This window comes from Dendrobates tinctorius, unplaced genomic scaffold, assembly GCF_039654945.1.
Source record: "Dendrobates tinctorius isolate UK_male_01 unplaced genomic scaffold, ASM3965494v1 ptg000404l, whole genome shotgun sequence".
NCBI lineage: Eukaryota > Metazoa > Chordata > Amphibia > Anura > Dendrobatidae > Dendrobates > Dendrobates tinctorius.
This window is the reverse complement of record NW_027362069.1, coordinates 1,314,302-1,331,192: the sequence shown is the minus strand read 5'-3', so window position 1 is coordinate 1,331,192 and position 16,891 is coordinate 1,314,302. Positions and strand designations below refer to the sequence as shown.

Here is a 16,891-nt window from a genome sequence, read left to right as displayed (position 1 = left end):
CCGCTCCGTACACCTCGTACACACACTGCTCCGCTCCGTACACCTCGTACACACACGGCTCCGCTCCGTACTCCTCGTACACACACGGCTCCGCTCCGTACACCTCGTACACACGCGGCTCCGCTCCGTACACCTCGTACACTTGCGGCTCCGCTCCGTACACCTCGTACACACACGGCTCCGCTCCGTACACCTCGTACACACACGGCTCTGCTACATCCACCCTGTAAACCCCTCCTGACCCCACACAGAAACTTCCCCTCATCCAGCACCATGACAACCAGCACAGCAGAGTCCTGCACACACTGAGGCCCCTGATCATGTGACTCCTGACTCCTCCCCTCCTGTGACCTCATCACAGGTCCTGTGCGCACAGAGCAGCCATATATGTGGAGTGCGGCTCTGCAGGTTAGTGATGGGCAGTCCGGCTCTTCTTGCTCCTCTCCCCACTTTTCTCCCTCCTGTCCCTTCACTATAAAGCCTGGCCTCATTATACAGCTGTACAGGGGTCTAGTGAAGGCTTTTTAGCCCTTTCCTCGGACTGTAGCTCCTGGGCACAGACCCTCACTCCTGTCCCTTCACTATAAAGCCTGGGCCTCATTATACAGCTGTACAGGGTCTAGTGAAGCCTTTTTAGCCCTTTCCTCAGACTGTAGCTCCTGTGCACAGGCCCTCACTCCTGTCCCTTCACTATAAAGCCTGGGCCTCATTATACAGCTGTACAGGGGTCTAGTGAAGGCTTTTTATCCCTTTCCTCAGTCTGTAGCTCCTGGGCACAAGCCCTCACTCCTGTCCCTTCACTATAAAGCCTGGGCCTCATTATACAGCTGTACAGGGTCTAGTGAAGCCTTTTTAGCCCTTTCCTCAGACTGTAGCTCCTGGGCACAAGCCCTCACTCCTGTCCCTTCACTATAAAGCCTGGGCCTCATTATACAGCTGTACAGGGGTCTAGTGAATGCTTTTTAGCCCTTTCCTCAGACTGTAGCTCCTGAGAACAGGCCCTCACTCCTGTCCCTTCACTATAAAGCCTGGGCCTCATTATACAGCTGTACAGGGGTCTAGTGAATGCTTTTTAGCCCTTTCCTCAGACTGTAGCTCCTGAGAACAGGCCCTCACTCCTGTCCCTTCACTATAAAGCCTGGGCCTCATTATACAGCTGTACAGGGGTCTAGTGAAGGCTTTTTAGCCCTTTCCTCAGACTGTAGCTCCTGGGAACAGGCCCTCACTCCTGTCCCTTCACTATAAAGCCTGGGCCTCATTATACAGCTGTACAGGGGTCTAGTGAATGCTTTTTAGCCCTTTCCTCAGACTGTAGCTCCTGGGCACAGGCCCTCACTCCTGTCCCTTCACTATAAAGCCTGGGCCTCATTATACAGCTGTACAGGGGTCTAGTGAAGGCTTTTTAGCCCTTTCCTCAGACTGTAGCTCCTGGGAACAGGCCCTCACTCCTGTCCCTTCACTATAAAGCCTGGGCCTCATTATACAGCTGTACAGGGGTCTAGGGAAGGCTTTTTAGCCCTTTCCTCAGTCTGTAGCTCCTGGGCACAAGCCCTCACTCCTGTCCCTTCACTATAAAGCCTGGGCCTCATTATACAGCTGTACAGGGGTCTAGTGAATGCTTTTTAGCCCTTTCCTCAGACTGTAGCTCCTGAGAACAGGCCCTCACTCCTGTCCCTTCACTATAAAGCCTGGGCCTCATTATACAGCTGTACAGGGGTCTGCTGAATGCTTTTTAGCCCTTTCCTCAGACTGTAGCTCCTGGGCACAGGCCCTCACTCCTGTCCCTTCACTATAAAGCCTGGGCCTCATTATACAGCTGTACAGGGGTCTAGTGAAGGCTTTTTAGCCCTTTCCTCAGACTGTAGCTCCTGGGAACAGGCCCTCACTCCTGTCCCTTCACTATAAAGCCTGGGCCTCATTATACAGCTGTACAGGGGTCTAGGGAAGGCTTTTTAGCCCTTTCCTCAGTCTGTAGCTCCTGGGCACAAGCCCTCACTCCTGTCCCTTCACTATAAAGCCTGGGCCTCATTATACAGCTGTACAGGGGTCTAGTGAAGGCTTTTTAGCCCTTTCCTCAGACTGTAGCTCCTGGGCACAGGCCCTCACTCCAGTCCCTTCACTATAAAGCCTGGGCCTCATTATACAGCTGTACAGGGGTCTAGTGAAGGCTTTTTAGTCCTTTCCTCAGACTGTAGCTCCTGGGAACAGGCCCTCACTCCTGTCCCTTCACTATAAAGCCTGGGCCTCATTATACAGCTGTACAGGGGTCTAGTGAAGGCTTTTTAGCCCTTTCCTCAGTCTGTAGCTCCTGGGCACAAGCCCTCACTCCTGTCCCTTCACTATAAAGCCTGGGCCTCGTTATACAGCTGTACAGGGGTCTAGTGAATGCTTTTTAGCTCTTTCCTCAGACTGTAGCTCCTGAGAACAGCCCTTTCCTCAGACTCCTATCCCTTCACTATAAAGCCTGGGCCTCATTATACAGCGCTCTCTCTCGCTCTCATTTTGACCAGGGGCGCCCACAAAAAAATTTTTTGTTATAATTTTTTGGTAACATATACTCTTTGTTTCTCCTTGTTTTTAGTTCTATTCCTCCGGTGTCTGCTGCAGGACCATTAGTATCCATACAACCTCGGGGACCAGACCCCGGCCTTGTGCTGTGAACTTGGGAAGGGTTCTCCTCTAACCCTAATCCTTAGTCCTACTCTCCTTACGTTCCATACAATCCTTTCCTTCTCATGGAGAGTCAGGCTTTCTATAATGTCTCTTTCCTGTGCCAGCGGACCCAGGTCACTGAGGTCGGCTGCAGCACTTCCTTCCATCCATCCCACTCCGGGGATCTTCTCTCCTCCACTGACTCTGTCAGACTGACCAAATCCTAAACTCTTCCCGCTCTTTTGAGTGCAAACTAAACTCCACCCGCCTCCCAGCACGTTTCGTGTTCCAAGCAGGGAGCCACCAAAGGTGCTTTGCTACACTCCAAGCAGGGAGCCACCCGTGGTGCTTTGCTACACTACTTTGTGGTGTGGGGGTGTCGGTGTTGGAGTGTGGTCAGGTGTCTCCACCTTACCTGGATGATGGGGTACCACACCTCAGGAGGAGGTGCAGTACCTCTGTGGCGACTGAACCCTCAGGGGCGCCACATACCACCCCTTTAAACACAGCACGTCCGCGGGCTGCAAGAGAAACAAAGATGGACAGATACAGGACATACAAAAATTTTGATATGCTAATAAACAATTATCTAAACTTCCCAATGTGGGAGGCACTCATTCTTGAACATTGCAAGCAATTTTAACTAACTATCTATGTCCTAATACAGTACCTAATTCAAAGTGCTATTGGCAGTAAACACACTACCACTAGTGTTGAGCATTCCGATACCGCAAGTATCGGGTATCGGCCGATACTTGCTGTATCGGAATTCCGATACCGACTTCCGATATTTTTTCAATATCGGAAATCGGCATCGGAATCGGAAGTTCAGTTGATTGACAGCCGAAATGACGTCATCATGATGCGCGGTGTGTGCGCATCATGATGCGCCGTCATTTCGGGCCTTCCGGGGGTCTCTGCCGGCCTGCCGGGGGGCTGTGTGGACTGCCCGGGGTCTGTACCGGCCTGCCGGGGGGCTGTGCCGGCCTGCCGGTGGTCTGTGCACCCTGTGGGGGTCTGTACCGGCCTGTCGGGGGGCTGTGCCGGCCTGCCGGTGGTCTGTGCACCCTGTGGGGGTCTGTACCGGCCTGCCGGGGGGCTGTGCTGATGTCCGGGGGTCTGTGCAAGCATCGTCCGATGGGACTACAAGTCCCATCTGGCGATGCCTGCTACCATGACAGTGATTGACACATTAGCCAATGATGGGACAGTAGTAGTCCCATCATCCGGCTAATGTGTTAAATGTTAAAAAAAAAAAAATACTACATACATACTACATGCATGCTACATACATGCTACATACATACTACATATATACTACATACATACTACATACATGCTACATACATGCTGCATGCTACATACATACTACATACATACTACATGCATGCTACATGCATGCTACATACATACTACATGCATGCTACATACATACTACATGCATGCTACATACATACTACATGCATGCTACATACATACTACATGCTACATACATACCACATACATACTACATACATACTACATATATACTACATGCATGCTACATACATACTACATGCTACATACATACCACATACATGCTACATATATACTACGTACATACTACATACATGCTACATACATACTACATACATACTACATACATACTACATACATACTACATGCATACTACATGCATACTACATACATACTACATGCATGCTACATACATACTACATGCATGCTACATACATACTACATGCTACATACATACCACATACATACTACATACATACTACATACTACATATATACTACATGCTACATACATACCACATACATGCTACATACATACCACATACATGCTACATACATACTACATATATACCACATACATACTACATACATACTACATACATACTACATGCATGCTACATACATACTACATGCTACATACATACCACATACATACTACATACATACTACATACATACTACATGCTACATACATACTACATATATACTACATGCATGCTACATACATACTACATGCTACATACATACCACATACATACTACATGCATGCTACATACATACTACATATATACTACATGCATGCTACATACATACTGCATGCTACATGCATGCTACATACATACTACATACATACTACATGCTACATACATACCACATATATACTACATACATACAATACATTCATACAATACATACATAGACATACAGTACATATAACATAGAGTAACATACTTACCAATACTTGTCACATTGTTCCCCGAAGCCATTGTCTTTTCCGGAATAAATATTAACATAACAAACCACAAAAATACTCACCCACGATCCGAAGCAGTCCACGAGTGTGTCCCACGACGATCTTGGGTAGAGAACTGCAGCATCAGATGATGCTGCCGTTCTCTACGGGCTGCAGGAATCCAATGACGGAAGGTAGGTATCCTTCCGCACTGTATTCCTCCGCCACTTAAAAAAAAAAAAGTCCCTAGTCTCACTTTATGCCATTGCTGTGTGGGAATTTCCACAATGGCATAAAGTGAGACTAGGGACTTTTTTTTTTTTTAAGTGGCGGAGGAATACAGTGCGGAAGGATACCTACCTTCCGTCATTGGATTCCTGCAGCCCGTAGAGAACGGCAGCATCAGCTGATGCTGCAGTTCTCTACCCAAGATCGTCGTGGGACACACTCGTGGACTGCTTCGGATCGTGGGTGAGTATTTTTGTGGTTTGTTATGTTAATATTTATTCCGGAAAAGACAATGGCTTCGGGGAACAATGTGACAAGTATTGGTAAGTATGTTACTCTATGTTATATGTACTGTATGTCTATGTATGTATTGTATGAATGTATTGTATGTATGTAGTATATATGTGGTATGTATGTAGCATGTAGTATGTATGTAGTATGTATGTAGCATGCATGTAGCATGCAGTATGTATGTAGCATGCATGTAGTATATATGTAGTATGTATGTAGCATGCATGTAGTATATATGTATGAATGTATGTAGCATGTAGTATGTATGTAGTATGTATGTGGTATGTATGTAGCATGTAGTATGTATGTAGTATGTATGTAGCATGCATGTAGTATGTATGTAGTATGTATGTAGCATGTAGTATGTATGTAGCATGCATGTAGTATATATGTAGTATATATGTAGCATGTAGCATGCATGTAGTATGTATGTGGTATGTATGTAGCATGTAGTATGTATGTAGCATGCATGTAGTATATATGTAGTATGTATGTAGCATGTATTATGTATGTAGTATGTATGTAGTATATATGTAGTATGTATGTAGCATGTAGTATGTATGTAGCATGTAGTATGTATGTAGCATGCATGTAGTATATATGTAGTATATATGTAGCATGTATGTAGTATGTATGTGGTATGTATGTAGCATGTAGTATGTATGTAGCATGCATGTAGTATATACATAGTATGTATGTAGCATGTAGTATGTATGTAGCATGTAGTATGTATGTAGCATGTAGTATGTATGTAGCATGTAGTATGTATGTAGCATGCATGTAGTATATATGTAGTATGTATGTAGCATGTAGTATGTATGTAGCATGCATGTAGTATATATGTAGTATGTATGTAGCATGTAGTATGTATGTAGCATGCATGTAGTATATATGTAGTATGTATGTAGCATGTAGTATGTATGTAGCATGCATGTAGTATATATGTAGTATGTAGCATGTAGTATGTATGTAGCATGCATGTAGTATATATGTAGTATGTAGCATGTAGTATGTATGTAGCATGCATGTAGTATATATGTAGTATGTAGCATGTAGTATGTATGTAGCATGCATGTAGTATATATGTAGTATGTAGCATGTAGTATGTATGTAGCATGCATGTAGTATATATGTAGTATGTAGCATGTAGTATGTATGTAGCATGCATGTAGCATGTACTATGTATGTAGCATGCATGTAGCATGTAGCATGTAGCATGCATGTAGCATGCATGTAGCATGCATGTAGTATATATGTGGTATGTATGTAGCATGCAGTATGTATGTAGCATGCATGTAGTATATATGTAGTATGTATGTAGTATATATGTAGTATGTATGTTGCATGTAGTATTTATGTAGTATGAATGTAGCATGTATGTAGCATGTATGTAGTATGTAGTATGAATGTAGCATGTATGTAGTATGTAGTATGAATGTAGCATGTATGTAGTATGCATGTTGTATGTATGTAGCATGTAATTTTTTTTTTTTTTTACATTCAACACATTAGCCGGATGATAGGACTATTACTGTCCCATCATTGGCTAATGTGTCAATCACTGTCATGGTAGCAGGCATCGCCCGATGGGACTTGTAGTCCCATCGGACGATGCCTGCACAGACCCCCGAAGCCTGCACAGCCCCCCGGCAGGCCGGCACAGCCCCCCGGCAGGCCGGCACAGCCCCCCGGAGCCTGCACAGCCCCCCGGCAGGCCGGCACAGCCCCCCGGCAGGCCGGCACAGCCCCCCGGCAGGCCGGCACAGCCCCCCGGAGCCTGCACAGACCACCGGCAGGCCGGCACAGCCCCCCGGCAGGCCGGCACAGACCACCGGAGCCTGCACAGACCCCCTGGCAGGCCGGCACAGCCCCCCGAAAGGCCCGTACAGACCCCAGAGAGGCTGTACAAGGGCAGGAAAGGGTTTTTCTTATTCCGATACCGGAAGTCCCATAGACTTGAATGGGACTTCCGGTATCGGAATCGGCGATACCGATACTTTTTTTAAAGATCGGCCGATACCATCCGATACGATACTTTGAAGTATCGGACGGTATCGCTCAACTCTAACTACCACTTCAAGTATTCTCATTAACATATTTCTTCTTTCACATTTTCTTGAGCCTAAGTGACAACCGCTGATGCCTGGTTTGTCACCTGTAACTTTAAATCTTTATTCAAATTTCACATCTTTCCTAGATCTCACTGTCAGCTATAAAATCTGTTCTAGTACGATCAATACCTTTATTAACCACTATCATTATTTATTTTTACTATCAAAAAGTGCTAAACATTATTAATAAGTGCAATATAGACATTGATCCAGCCAAGATGTCATGAAATGTCCTTATTCCAAAAGTAAAACGCTAATTAGTTGAGGTAGTCCTTATTCCTAAAAGACTTATGTAAAACCAAGAAAGAGCACCTAAAGAGGTGCAACTATATACTTAACAGTTCTGGATCATTCAGTGTCCATGATCTCCACAGTTCAGTAAGAAAAACACTGCCAATAAAACTGGGCAACAAAAACTGGAATCAACAAGAAAACATCATAACAAAAATAGAAAAAACAGGCACAATGGTGCAAATACCCTCCTGGGTAACAGAGTTAGTTATTGGTATGCTCTTTAGTGTTGGTGGTCCCCTCCTGGGGTGCTGGAAGCTGATGACTTGGGCTGCTGCCAGGGGAGAACTGGTGGGCATCCTCTTCCTGCTTGTGGGTTCACATAGGACGAGGTGGTGGCAGCTGGTGGAATTTCTGCCTGAGGTACAGCGGGTGCAACTACCTGTACCATAGGGTGGTTAACAGGGTTGGCTGTAGCCTGCCTGGCCTTGGCAGGTGTGATCACCACAGTGGGAGGTATTCCTGCCGGAGGGACATAGGTCTTTTCTTTCTTGGCGTATATTCATAGCGTACCAGCCACGTAACCCCTCATGCCGGTTAAAAGTAGCGTATTCCCCTGGTTGCAGGTCTCTGGCAGGGTGTCCCTTTCTGAGGTGAGACTCCACATCCCTCCTGCTGAAGAATAGGTCTGAGATCCACTTGGGGTCGGTGATGAAACAAAACCCCCGCTCATGATTAACATTCAGGACCTGACCCCATCCTGCTGAGTCCCGGGGACTGTAGTGACCGGCACGGACCTTTTCCTTCTGGTCCAGATCAGGGCCCAGCACAGCCAGCCTCCGCTGTTCCCATTCTCTCTGCTTGACTGCCAGCTGGTGGATGGTCTGACATTTGGCCATGGTCTCATCCTCCTCCCAGGATCTGCTTCTACCCACCGTAGACAAGGGCACTACTGCTAGGGGTTCAGGTGTTTCCCCCCAGGGCTCATAGTCCCAGTCCCAGACAAGGTCCAGCACGACCTGTCCGGACACTGCAGCAGTTACACACCCCGAGGCCTGCCCAGATGTAGGGGCAGCAGACGTACCTGGAGCCTCCTGGCGATGCTCCGTTGCAGGTTTGGGACGGCAGTCGAAAGCATGGACATCCACCGGCATAGTCCAATCAGCTGCTGGTGGCGGCGGTGGAGCAGATGGCGGCTCCGGGTCCGCAGGGGTCTCTGGTGGGGCCTGCGCAGCCGTGTCAGGTCCAGGTTGGGGCTCTACTTCCTCTGCTTCAGCTCCCCAGCCCTCAAACAACTCCTCTTGGCAGGCCGCGACCAGCGGTAATTGCAGCATGGAGGTGGAGACAGGCGCTGCCGGTAACATTGCAGCAGCCGTCGGTTCCATGGGTGCTGCCTGAGGGAGATCCGGTGCAGCATCGACAGGTACTGCGGGTGAAGGTACCGGTGGTACAGCAGCAGCGACAGGTACCGGTGATAGAGGTGCTGATGGCGTGGGCCCCTCCCGGGCGTGCTGCCAGTTCAGGATCCAAAGTGCCTCCTGTCTCAGCCGCAGACGGGTAGTCAGCTGGGTTATCACGTCTTCCAGCTGCTGACGGTTCATGTTGGGAGTCTGATTGGAGCCTTCAGCCAGTGTGCCGGGGGAGGTTCAGCTCAACCTCCGTGCTCTCTTCGGGCCTCCTTCCTTCTTTCATCATGGTGGTCTCTCCTTCTTCCTGTCTGGACTCCTTTCCCGCCACCGACTCTCGCTCCTCCTTCTGGGGGCGGCGTCTTCTTCCTACTCCTCCATACCAAGCCAGTATACGAACCCCTCTGGGGGTGGGCCATGTTGCGGTTGCATAGAAGTTCAGGCAGGGGAGGCCCTGGACAGTTTGTGGTCTTTTCTTAGGACCACCCATGTTGTCACGCCCTTCTTCACCGTGTCGGCGGCCATTTTTAGAGTCCATTTTACAGTCTATAAATGTGGTTATTTTGGCACATTTTCAGCAATGTTTTAAGTCCAATAAATCTGAGGTACACAGAACCCGGTGGTACCGGGCTTCGTCATCCTGTTCGCGACGCCAAGTTGGGTCGCCCTCCCAGGGCCGGCGGGGTACTCGGTACCGGGCCCGATGAGCTTCAATGGGAGATGTCACGGCAGCTGGGACCCGGCCCATGGCCCTGGGCGCCCATTGTAAAGAGGGAATGAGTTCAGTCTGTTTCTGATAGTTACAGTTTATGAATGAATGATTCATGATGCCACCTGTGGCGTTCGGCAATGAAGATGTTAAGCAGAGGCTGCAGACAGATCCTCTGGGACAGATGGTGTGGTGCAGCAATGATGTTATAGCCCTCCACAGGCAGGGCTGTAGTCCCAGGGCAGTGTAGGTGAAGTGACACGTAGATGGTGCAGTGTCAGGCACGAGGGATGTAGCAGTGCTGAGCAGGTGGATGCAGGAATAAGTGGAGGACACCAGGGCATTTAGTTCCAAAGCTTTACTCACAGTCTGTTGTGGTACAAGCGCCCGCATCCGTGCCGTGTCCTCCGGGTCAGGAGCTCAGCCAACTTCCAGGTAAGATAAAGTACTCCTTTCCAACACTCCGCCAACATATGCCTTTTCTGAATGTCTCCCTTGTTGCGCCTATAGTAATCACAGTACTGAGTTACACTGGAGTTCCTCCTGTCAGATGTTCCTATGAACTCTACTTGTACGGCAGACAGCTGTGGCCTGCTTCGGGGACTCCTTACTACCTAGTCCCGGCTCACTCATGATGCTGTTGTGCCCACAAGTCTTGTGTAGGAATAAAGTGGTGACAACTTCTATTCCTCCGGTGTCTGCTGCAGGACCATTAGTATCCATACAACCTCGGGGACCGGACCCCGGCCTTGCGATGTGAACTTGGGAAGGGTTCTCCTCTAACCCTAATCCTTAATCCTCCTCTCCTTGCGTTCCGTACAATCCTTTCCTTCTCATGGAGAGTCAGGCTTTCTATAATGTCTCCTTCCTGTGCCAGCGGACCCAGGTCACTGAGGTCGGCTGCAGCACTTACTTCCATCCATCCCACTCCGGGGATCTTCTCTCCTCCTCTGACTCTGTCAGACTGACCAAATCCTAAACTCTTCCCGCTCTTTTGAGTGCAAACTAAACTCCACCCGCCTCCCAGCACGTTTCGTGTTCCAAGCAGGGAGCCACCAAAGGTGCTTTGCTACACTCCAAGCAGGGAGCCACCCGTGGTGCTTTGCTACACTACTTTGTGGTGTGGAGGTGCCGGTGTTGGAGTGTGGTCAGGTGTCTCCACCTTACCTGGATGGTGGGGTACCACACCTCAGGAGGAGGTGCAGTAACTCTGCGGCGACTGAACCCTCAGGGGCGCCACATAATACTAACGGCCCCATACAGATGAGATCAGAGTTGGCTGAATGGTCATTTGGCAAACGGCTATCTCTCCCGACTCCCCCATACACACAAATATTCCAGCTTTCCTGTGGTCTGTATGAGAGAGTCGCCTCCAGACTCCTCTAGAGGAGGATTATCTACAGGAAGAACAAACAGATTATCCTCTGAAATTCAGGATGCCGGATCCTTCTCTGCCCTGACATCTGTCGGGAGGCCCCCAAATACATTATATGGTCGGCCAAACCCCCCGAAATCAGTGCCTTCATGGAACTTTAGTCTAATGTGTATGGGGGCGTTATAAGGTAACTTATTGGACGCTGCCTCTGGCCCGGCCTAATAGACCTTCATACATTGCAGCCCAGACCCCATTATTAGGCATGTAAGTATCGCAGTAACTAGGCCGCCCCATACTATCGAGCACTTGGAGGCGGGGGGCATTCAGCCAAACTCTGTCACAACTTCTTAGATGCCATGTTTGCTTTTCACATCAGCAAGTGGTTAAACTCTCAGGGTTTTTGTTGCAGCCGCTCCTGTGCCATCCCTGCGGTGTACATCTATGTTCTGGGGCCCAAAAAGATTAATTTCTTTTTAATAAATGTTTAACATGTCAAAAATTATAAAATGTGTCTTCTGCTTTTTTGTTATTTTTTTTCTTCTTAGAAGAATTGTTGGAGCCAATTTTCTTTAGAAACATTTTAATATCGGCTTTTTCTGGAGTTTTTCTTGTAATATAGGAAAGCCTAAGGCCAGAAATAAACCCCATAAATCACTGTACATGGAGACTTTGGGAGCAGATCATTTCTGTCCGCGTTGATTGTGGAAACTAAAAATCTTTTCTAAAAGCCTCAAACTTCTGTGTGTGACTCAGAGCTGAGATCTAACGTGAGAGAAGATTCCAGTGCGGGGAAGACGGGAAACCTTCATATAGACGGCCGGTGGGGATGGAGGCAGTGACCGACTCTGGCCAAATCTGTCTCTAGAGCCGCAGTAGAAGATGAAGATGTCGTCCTCATCATGAAGGAGTTATTTCTCATGTCGCGTGTAATGAATATCTTCTGCAGTATTGCTAATGCCGATTCCAGTGTCGGTAATGAGACGAGAATTAGCGTTATGGAAGATGAGTCTATGAGGAACGTGTTCAGCTGCCGACTCCGAGGAGGAAACTGCTTGTTGTCTGTGACCTAAATATATAGGTTTTATTAGTAGATAAAATAATAATAATCTTTATATAGCGCCAAAATATTCCGCAGTGCTTTACAGTTTAACAGTTTCAAAACACAAGTCATAAGTAACAACGTTAACAATACAATAATTAAAGTAAAATAAGACGACCATGCTCGTGAGAGCTTACAATCTACAATGAGGTGGGGGAGATACAAAGTACAGGTGTGTATTTACAATGATGTATTTACAATGATGGTCCAGCCTTCTTGAGAAGGTGGGGGACAGAGATAGTGAATGGGCTACATACTCACACTTGCACATAAAATGACTTTGATTAGTGAACGTGATAGGCTGCTCTGAATAGATGTGTTTTGAGAGAGCGCCTAAAACTGTGCAAATTGTGGATAGTCCTAATTTCTTGGGGTAGAGCATTCCAGAGGATTGGCGCAGCGCGGGAGAAGTCTTGGAGTCGGGAGTGGGAGGCGCGGATTAGTGCAGAGGTTAGTCGAAAGCCTTTTGCAGAGCGCAGCGGTCGGCTAGGCCGATAGACGGAAATGAGGGAGGAGATGTAGGGGGGTGCCGCACTGTGGAGAGCTTTGTGGGTGAGAACAAGTACTTTGAATTGGACCCTATAATGAATGGGCAGCCAATGTAAGGACTGGCGAAGAGCGGACGCGTCCAAGTACCGATTAGCCAGATAGAAGACCCTGGCTGCTGCATTAAATATGGACTTGAGAGGGCAAAGTCGAGTAGCGGGGAGGCCAATTAATAGATCATTGCAGTAGTCCAGGCGGGAGTGTATCAGAGTGACAATGACGGTTTTTTTTGTTTCCCTGGTGAGAAAATGGCAGATTCTAGAGATGTTCTTTAGGTGTAAGCGGCAAGAGCAGGCAAGACATTGTATATGGGATGTGAAGGAGAGGTTGGTGTCAAACATAACACCCAGACAGCTCGCCTGCTGCCGGGGTGTTATTATGGTGCCACCTACGGTGAGGGAAATGACATATTTAGGGAGGTTAGTAGATGGCGGGAGCAGAAGAAGTTCAGTTTTTGAGAGGTTAAGTTTCAGATAGAGAGCGGACATGACGTTGGAGACTGCGGACAGACAGTCACTGGCGTTCTGTAGTACAGCGGGGGTAAGGTCAGGGGATGGCATATATAGTTGTGTATCATCAGCATAAAGATGGTACTGAAAGCCAAATCTGCTGATGGTCTGTCCAATTGGGGCCGTGTAGAGAGAGAAGAGAAGGGGGCCAAGGACTGAGTCCTGAGGTACCCCGACAGCGAGAGGAAGAGGAGATAACGTGGAGCCAGCAAACAAAACACTGAAGGAGCGGTCAGAGAGATAGGAAGAGAACCAGGAGAGAGCGATGTCCTTAATGCCTAGTGACTGGAGCCTATGGAGTAGGAAACGGTGGTCAACAGTGTCGAAAGCTGCAGAAAGGTCGAGAAGAATGAGCAGAGAGTGTTCACCGTTACATTTTGCTGTCAGAAAGTCATTGGTCACTTTGATAAGTGCACTTTCAGTCGAATGTAGGGGTCGGAAGCCAGACTGTGAAGGGTCTAGGAGGGAGTGAGAGGAGAGGTAACGGGTAAGGCTGCAGTAGACTAGGATGGGTCGAGAGCAGGTTTCTTTAATAATGGAGTAATGATAGTGTTTGAAGGAGGATGGGAAAATGCCTGAGGAGAGGGAGAGATTAAAGATTGTAGTTAAGTGAGTTGTGATGACTGGAGAAAGAGACTGGAGGAGTTGTGAGGGAATGGGGTCGGTAGTGCATGTAGTTGGGCGAGAAGAAGATAGGAGTCTGGAGACTTCTTCTTCTGTGATGGGATCAAATATGGAAAGTGAGCCAGGGGAAATGCAATTAGGGATGGGAGTCACAGCACTTGGTGGTTGGGAGCGGATGTCCTGACGGATATTATCTATTTTCTCTATAAAATGGGAGGCCAGGTCATTTGCACAAATGTCTGAGATAGGAGCTTGTGCTTTTGGCCTGAGGAGGGAGTGAAAAGTGTCAAAAAGTTTCTTGGGGTTGTTGGCTAGTGAGGAGATCAGGGTGGTGAAGTAGGTCTGTTTGGCGAGGTGAAGGGCAGAGTTGTAGGTTCTTAACATAAATTTGAAGTGGATGAAGTCTTCTGCTGTGCGGGTTTTTCTCCATCGGCGTTCAGCACTCCTAGAGCATCGCTGGAGAAATTGAGTTTGCGATGTGAGCCAGGGCTGTTTTACTCTGTGTTTGGAGGTTCTGAGGGTGAGGGGCGCTACCTGTTTAAGGGTGGTTGTAAGAGTGTGTTGTAGTGATGAACAGCCAGATCATTACAGGAAAAAGAGGAGATTGGGGACGGAAGATTGTAGGGAGTCTAAAAGTGTCTGAGGGTTAATGGCTTGTAGATTTCTGAATGTGTGATAGGTAGGAGTGTGCTGGGGTGGGCGAGGATTTGTGAGCGTGAAGGAGAGAATGTTGTGGTCAGAGAGGGGAAGTGGTGAGTTATTTAGGTAGGAGATTGAGCAAAGCCGGACACAGACCTGGTCAAGGGTGTTACCGTCTTTCTGTGTCTCAGAGGTTGAGAGCTGTGAGAGGCCAAGAGAGGTGGTTAGTGATAGAAGCTGGGATGCAGATGTGGAAGTAGGGCTGTTAATGGGGATGTTGAAGCCTCCCAGAATAAGAGTTGGTATTTCTGAGGACATGAAGTGCGGCAGCCAGGCTGAAAAGTGGTCAAGGAAGTGGGTGGGTGAGCCTGGGGGCCGGTATATGACCGCTACTCTGAGGGAGAGGGGACAGAAGAGCCTGATGGTATGGACCTCAAAAGAAGGGAATGAGGGTGATGGAACTGGGGGGACGTCAGGGAACAAAACTAAGCACTGTAAAATAATAAATCTCATATGTTTCCCTTATTATCTCCAGTAATTGTATTATTACACAGGATTCATATGATGTTACATCGGCTCATCATCTTCTCATTCAGGTCTCTACATTATCGGATCCTCTCAGGGAAGATCTTCTACAAAAGAAAATTTTCCTGATTTACCCATCAAGGATGGATATGGACAGAGACAAGATGGTGGAGAGGATATTACACCTCACCCTAGAGATCCTCTTCAGTCTCACTGGAGAGGTGAGAGATTCTGATGACGTCACATTACATCATTCTTATCTGTGGGAATAACAGATGGACAGAACTGGAGAGGTGAGGACTCTGGAAATGTCTGTAGTGAGATTTATTACTGTGTCTCTCCATTACCAGGATTACACAGTGGTGAAGAAGACCTCTGGTGATCACTGTCAGGACCCTATGTCTGAGGGATGGAGAAGACCCCTGAGCCCAATCACAGGGCCTCTACCTCACCCCCTGATCCATGTAGACATCAATGACCAGAAGATCCTAGAACTCATCTACAAGATGATTGAGCTGCTGACTGGAGAGGTGACACTGCTGGGACATTATACAGTAACACTATGAAGGGATCGGGGGGATGACGGTATCATTGTATGTGTCAGGTTCCTATAAGGTGTCAGGATGTCACTGTCTATTTCTCCATGGAGGAGTGGGAGTATTTAGAAGGACACAGAGATCTGTACAAGACCATCATAATGGAGGTTCCCAAACCCCTCACATCACAAGGTAATAGACAGGACTAAATACACACGGCCTATAATTATCTGTATGTAGAGAATGAATTCAGTCCCTGTATGTGTTTCCTCCAGATCTATCCAGTAAGAGGACAACACCAGAGAGATGTCCCCGTCCTCTTCTTCCACAGGACTGTAACCAAGAAGATCCCAATGTTCCTCAGGATCATCAGGTAGATGGAGAGAAGGTGTCAGGAGATCTTCCCTATGATGTGTAGACGGCTGTGAAGGTCTTGTGCTCAGTCTTGTTTTATCCACCAGTATTATATGTTTTATACTTGTGTAATGAGAACGGTGGAGATGGCAGGACTAGAGCTGATCATAGATGGGACTTCTCCATCTGTCGGTGACTTTTACAATATTTGTTTCAGGGTGAAGATCTGACCCATATTAATACTACAGAGACATATGTGAGAGATGATGAGCGGTGTAAAGAGGAGATTCCCACATATGACTACCCAGGTGAGTAGTAACCACTGAATGCAGAGAAGTCACAGATTCTTCTCAGTCACTGGCTGTGGCTGCCTTATCGGTGGTGTAGTCCGGCCATATTACCATGATCACCATTTTGCCTCTTGACCACAACATTCTCCTCCACCCAAAACTGTTCAAATGACTTTGACCTTTTCTATAGAACTTACAACCTGGAGGATCCACCTACCCCCTGGTATTAGTGTGAGGGTGATCCCTTAAAGAGAGATCTATATGATTGCTTGCACCTGATCCAATATAGGCCGAGTGCACTCTTAAAGAGTCACACTGAACACAGAGTTAGATGTCTACCCCTTTCTCAGTAAAGGCTTGCACACAACTGAAGTTTATTCTCAAGACAGAGAGACAGGAAATGGGTGTCACACAATCTCCTGAGTAGCCAGTGTCAGTCTATGATAGGTCCATTTCAACTTCACTTCCATATATGGTATCCAGTATCTTAGCTTCTGCATTCCAAGGATTCCTTCCAAGG

General features: G+C 47.5%; 1 protein-coding gene across 1 annotated transcript in view; it reads left to right on the top strand.

The window, feature by feature from the left end:
- Positions 1-274: 274 nt before the first annotated feature.
- Positions 275-16,891, top strand: part of LOC141076410 (uncharacterized) — a 46,033-nt gene continuing 29,416 nt past the window's right edge. The window contains exons 1-6 of the mRNA XM_073563861.1: positions 275-408; positions 15,263-15,412; positions 15,542-15,721; positions 15,796-15,919; positions 16,003-16,100; positions 16,299-16,389. Coding sequence (XP_073419962.1) covers positions 388-408; positions 15,263-15,412; positions 15,542-15,721; positions 15,796-15,919; positions 16,003-16,100; positions 16,299-16,389 — 664 coding nt within the window. The 5' untranslated portion in view covers positions 275-387. The remainder of the gene's footprint in view (positions 409-15,262; positions 15,413-15,541; positions 15,722-15,795; positions 15,920-16,002; positions 16,101-16,298; positions 16,390-16,891) is intronic.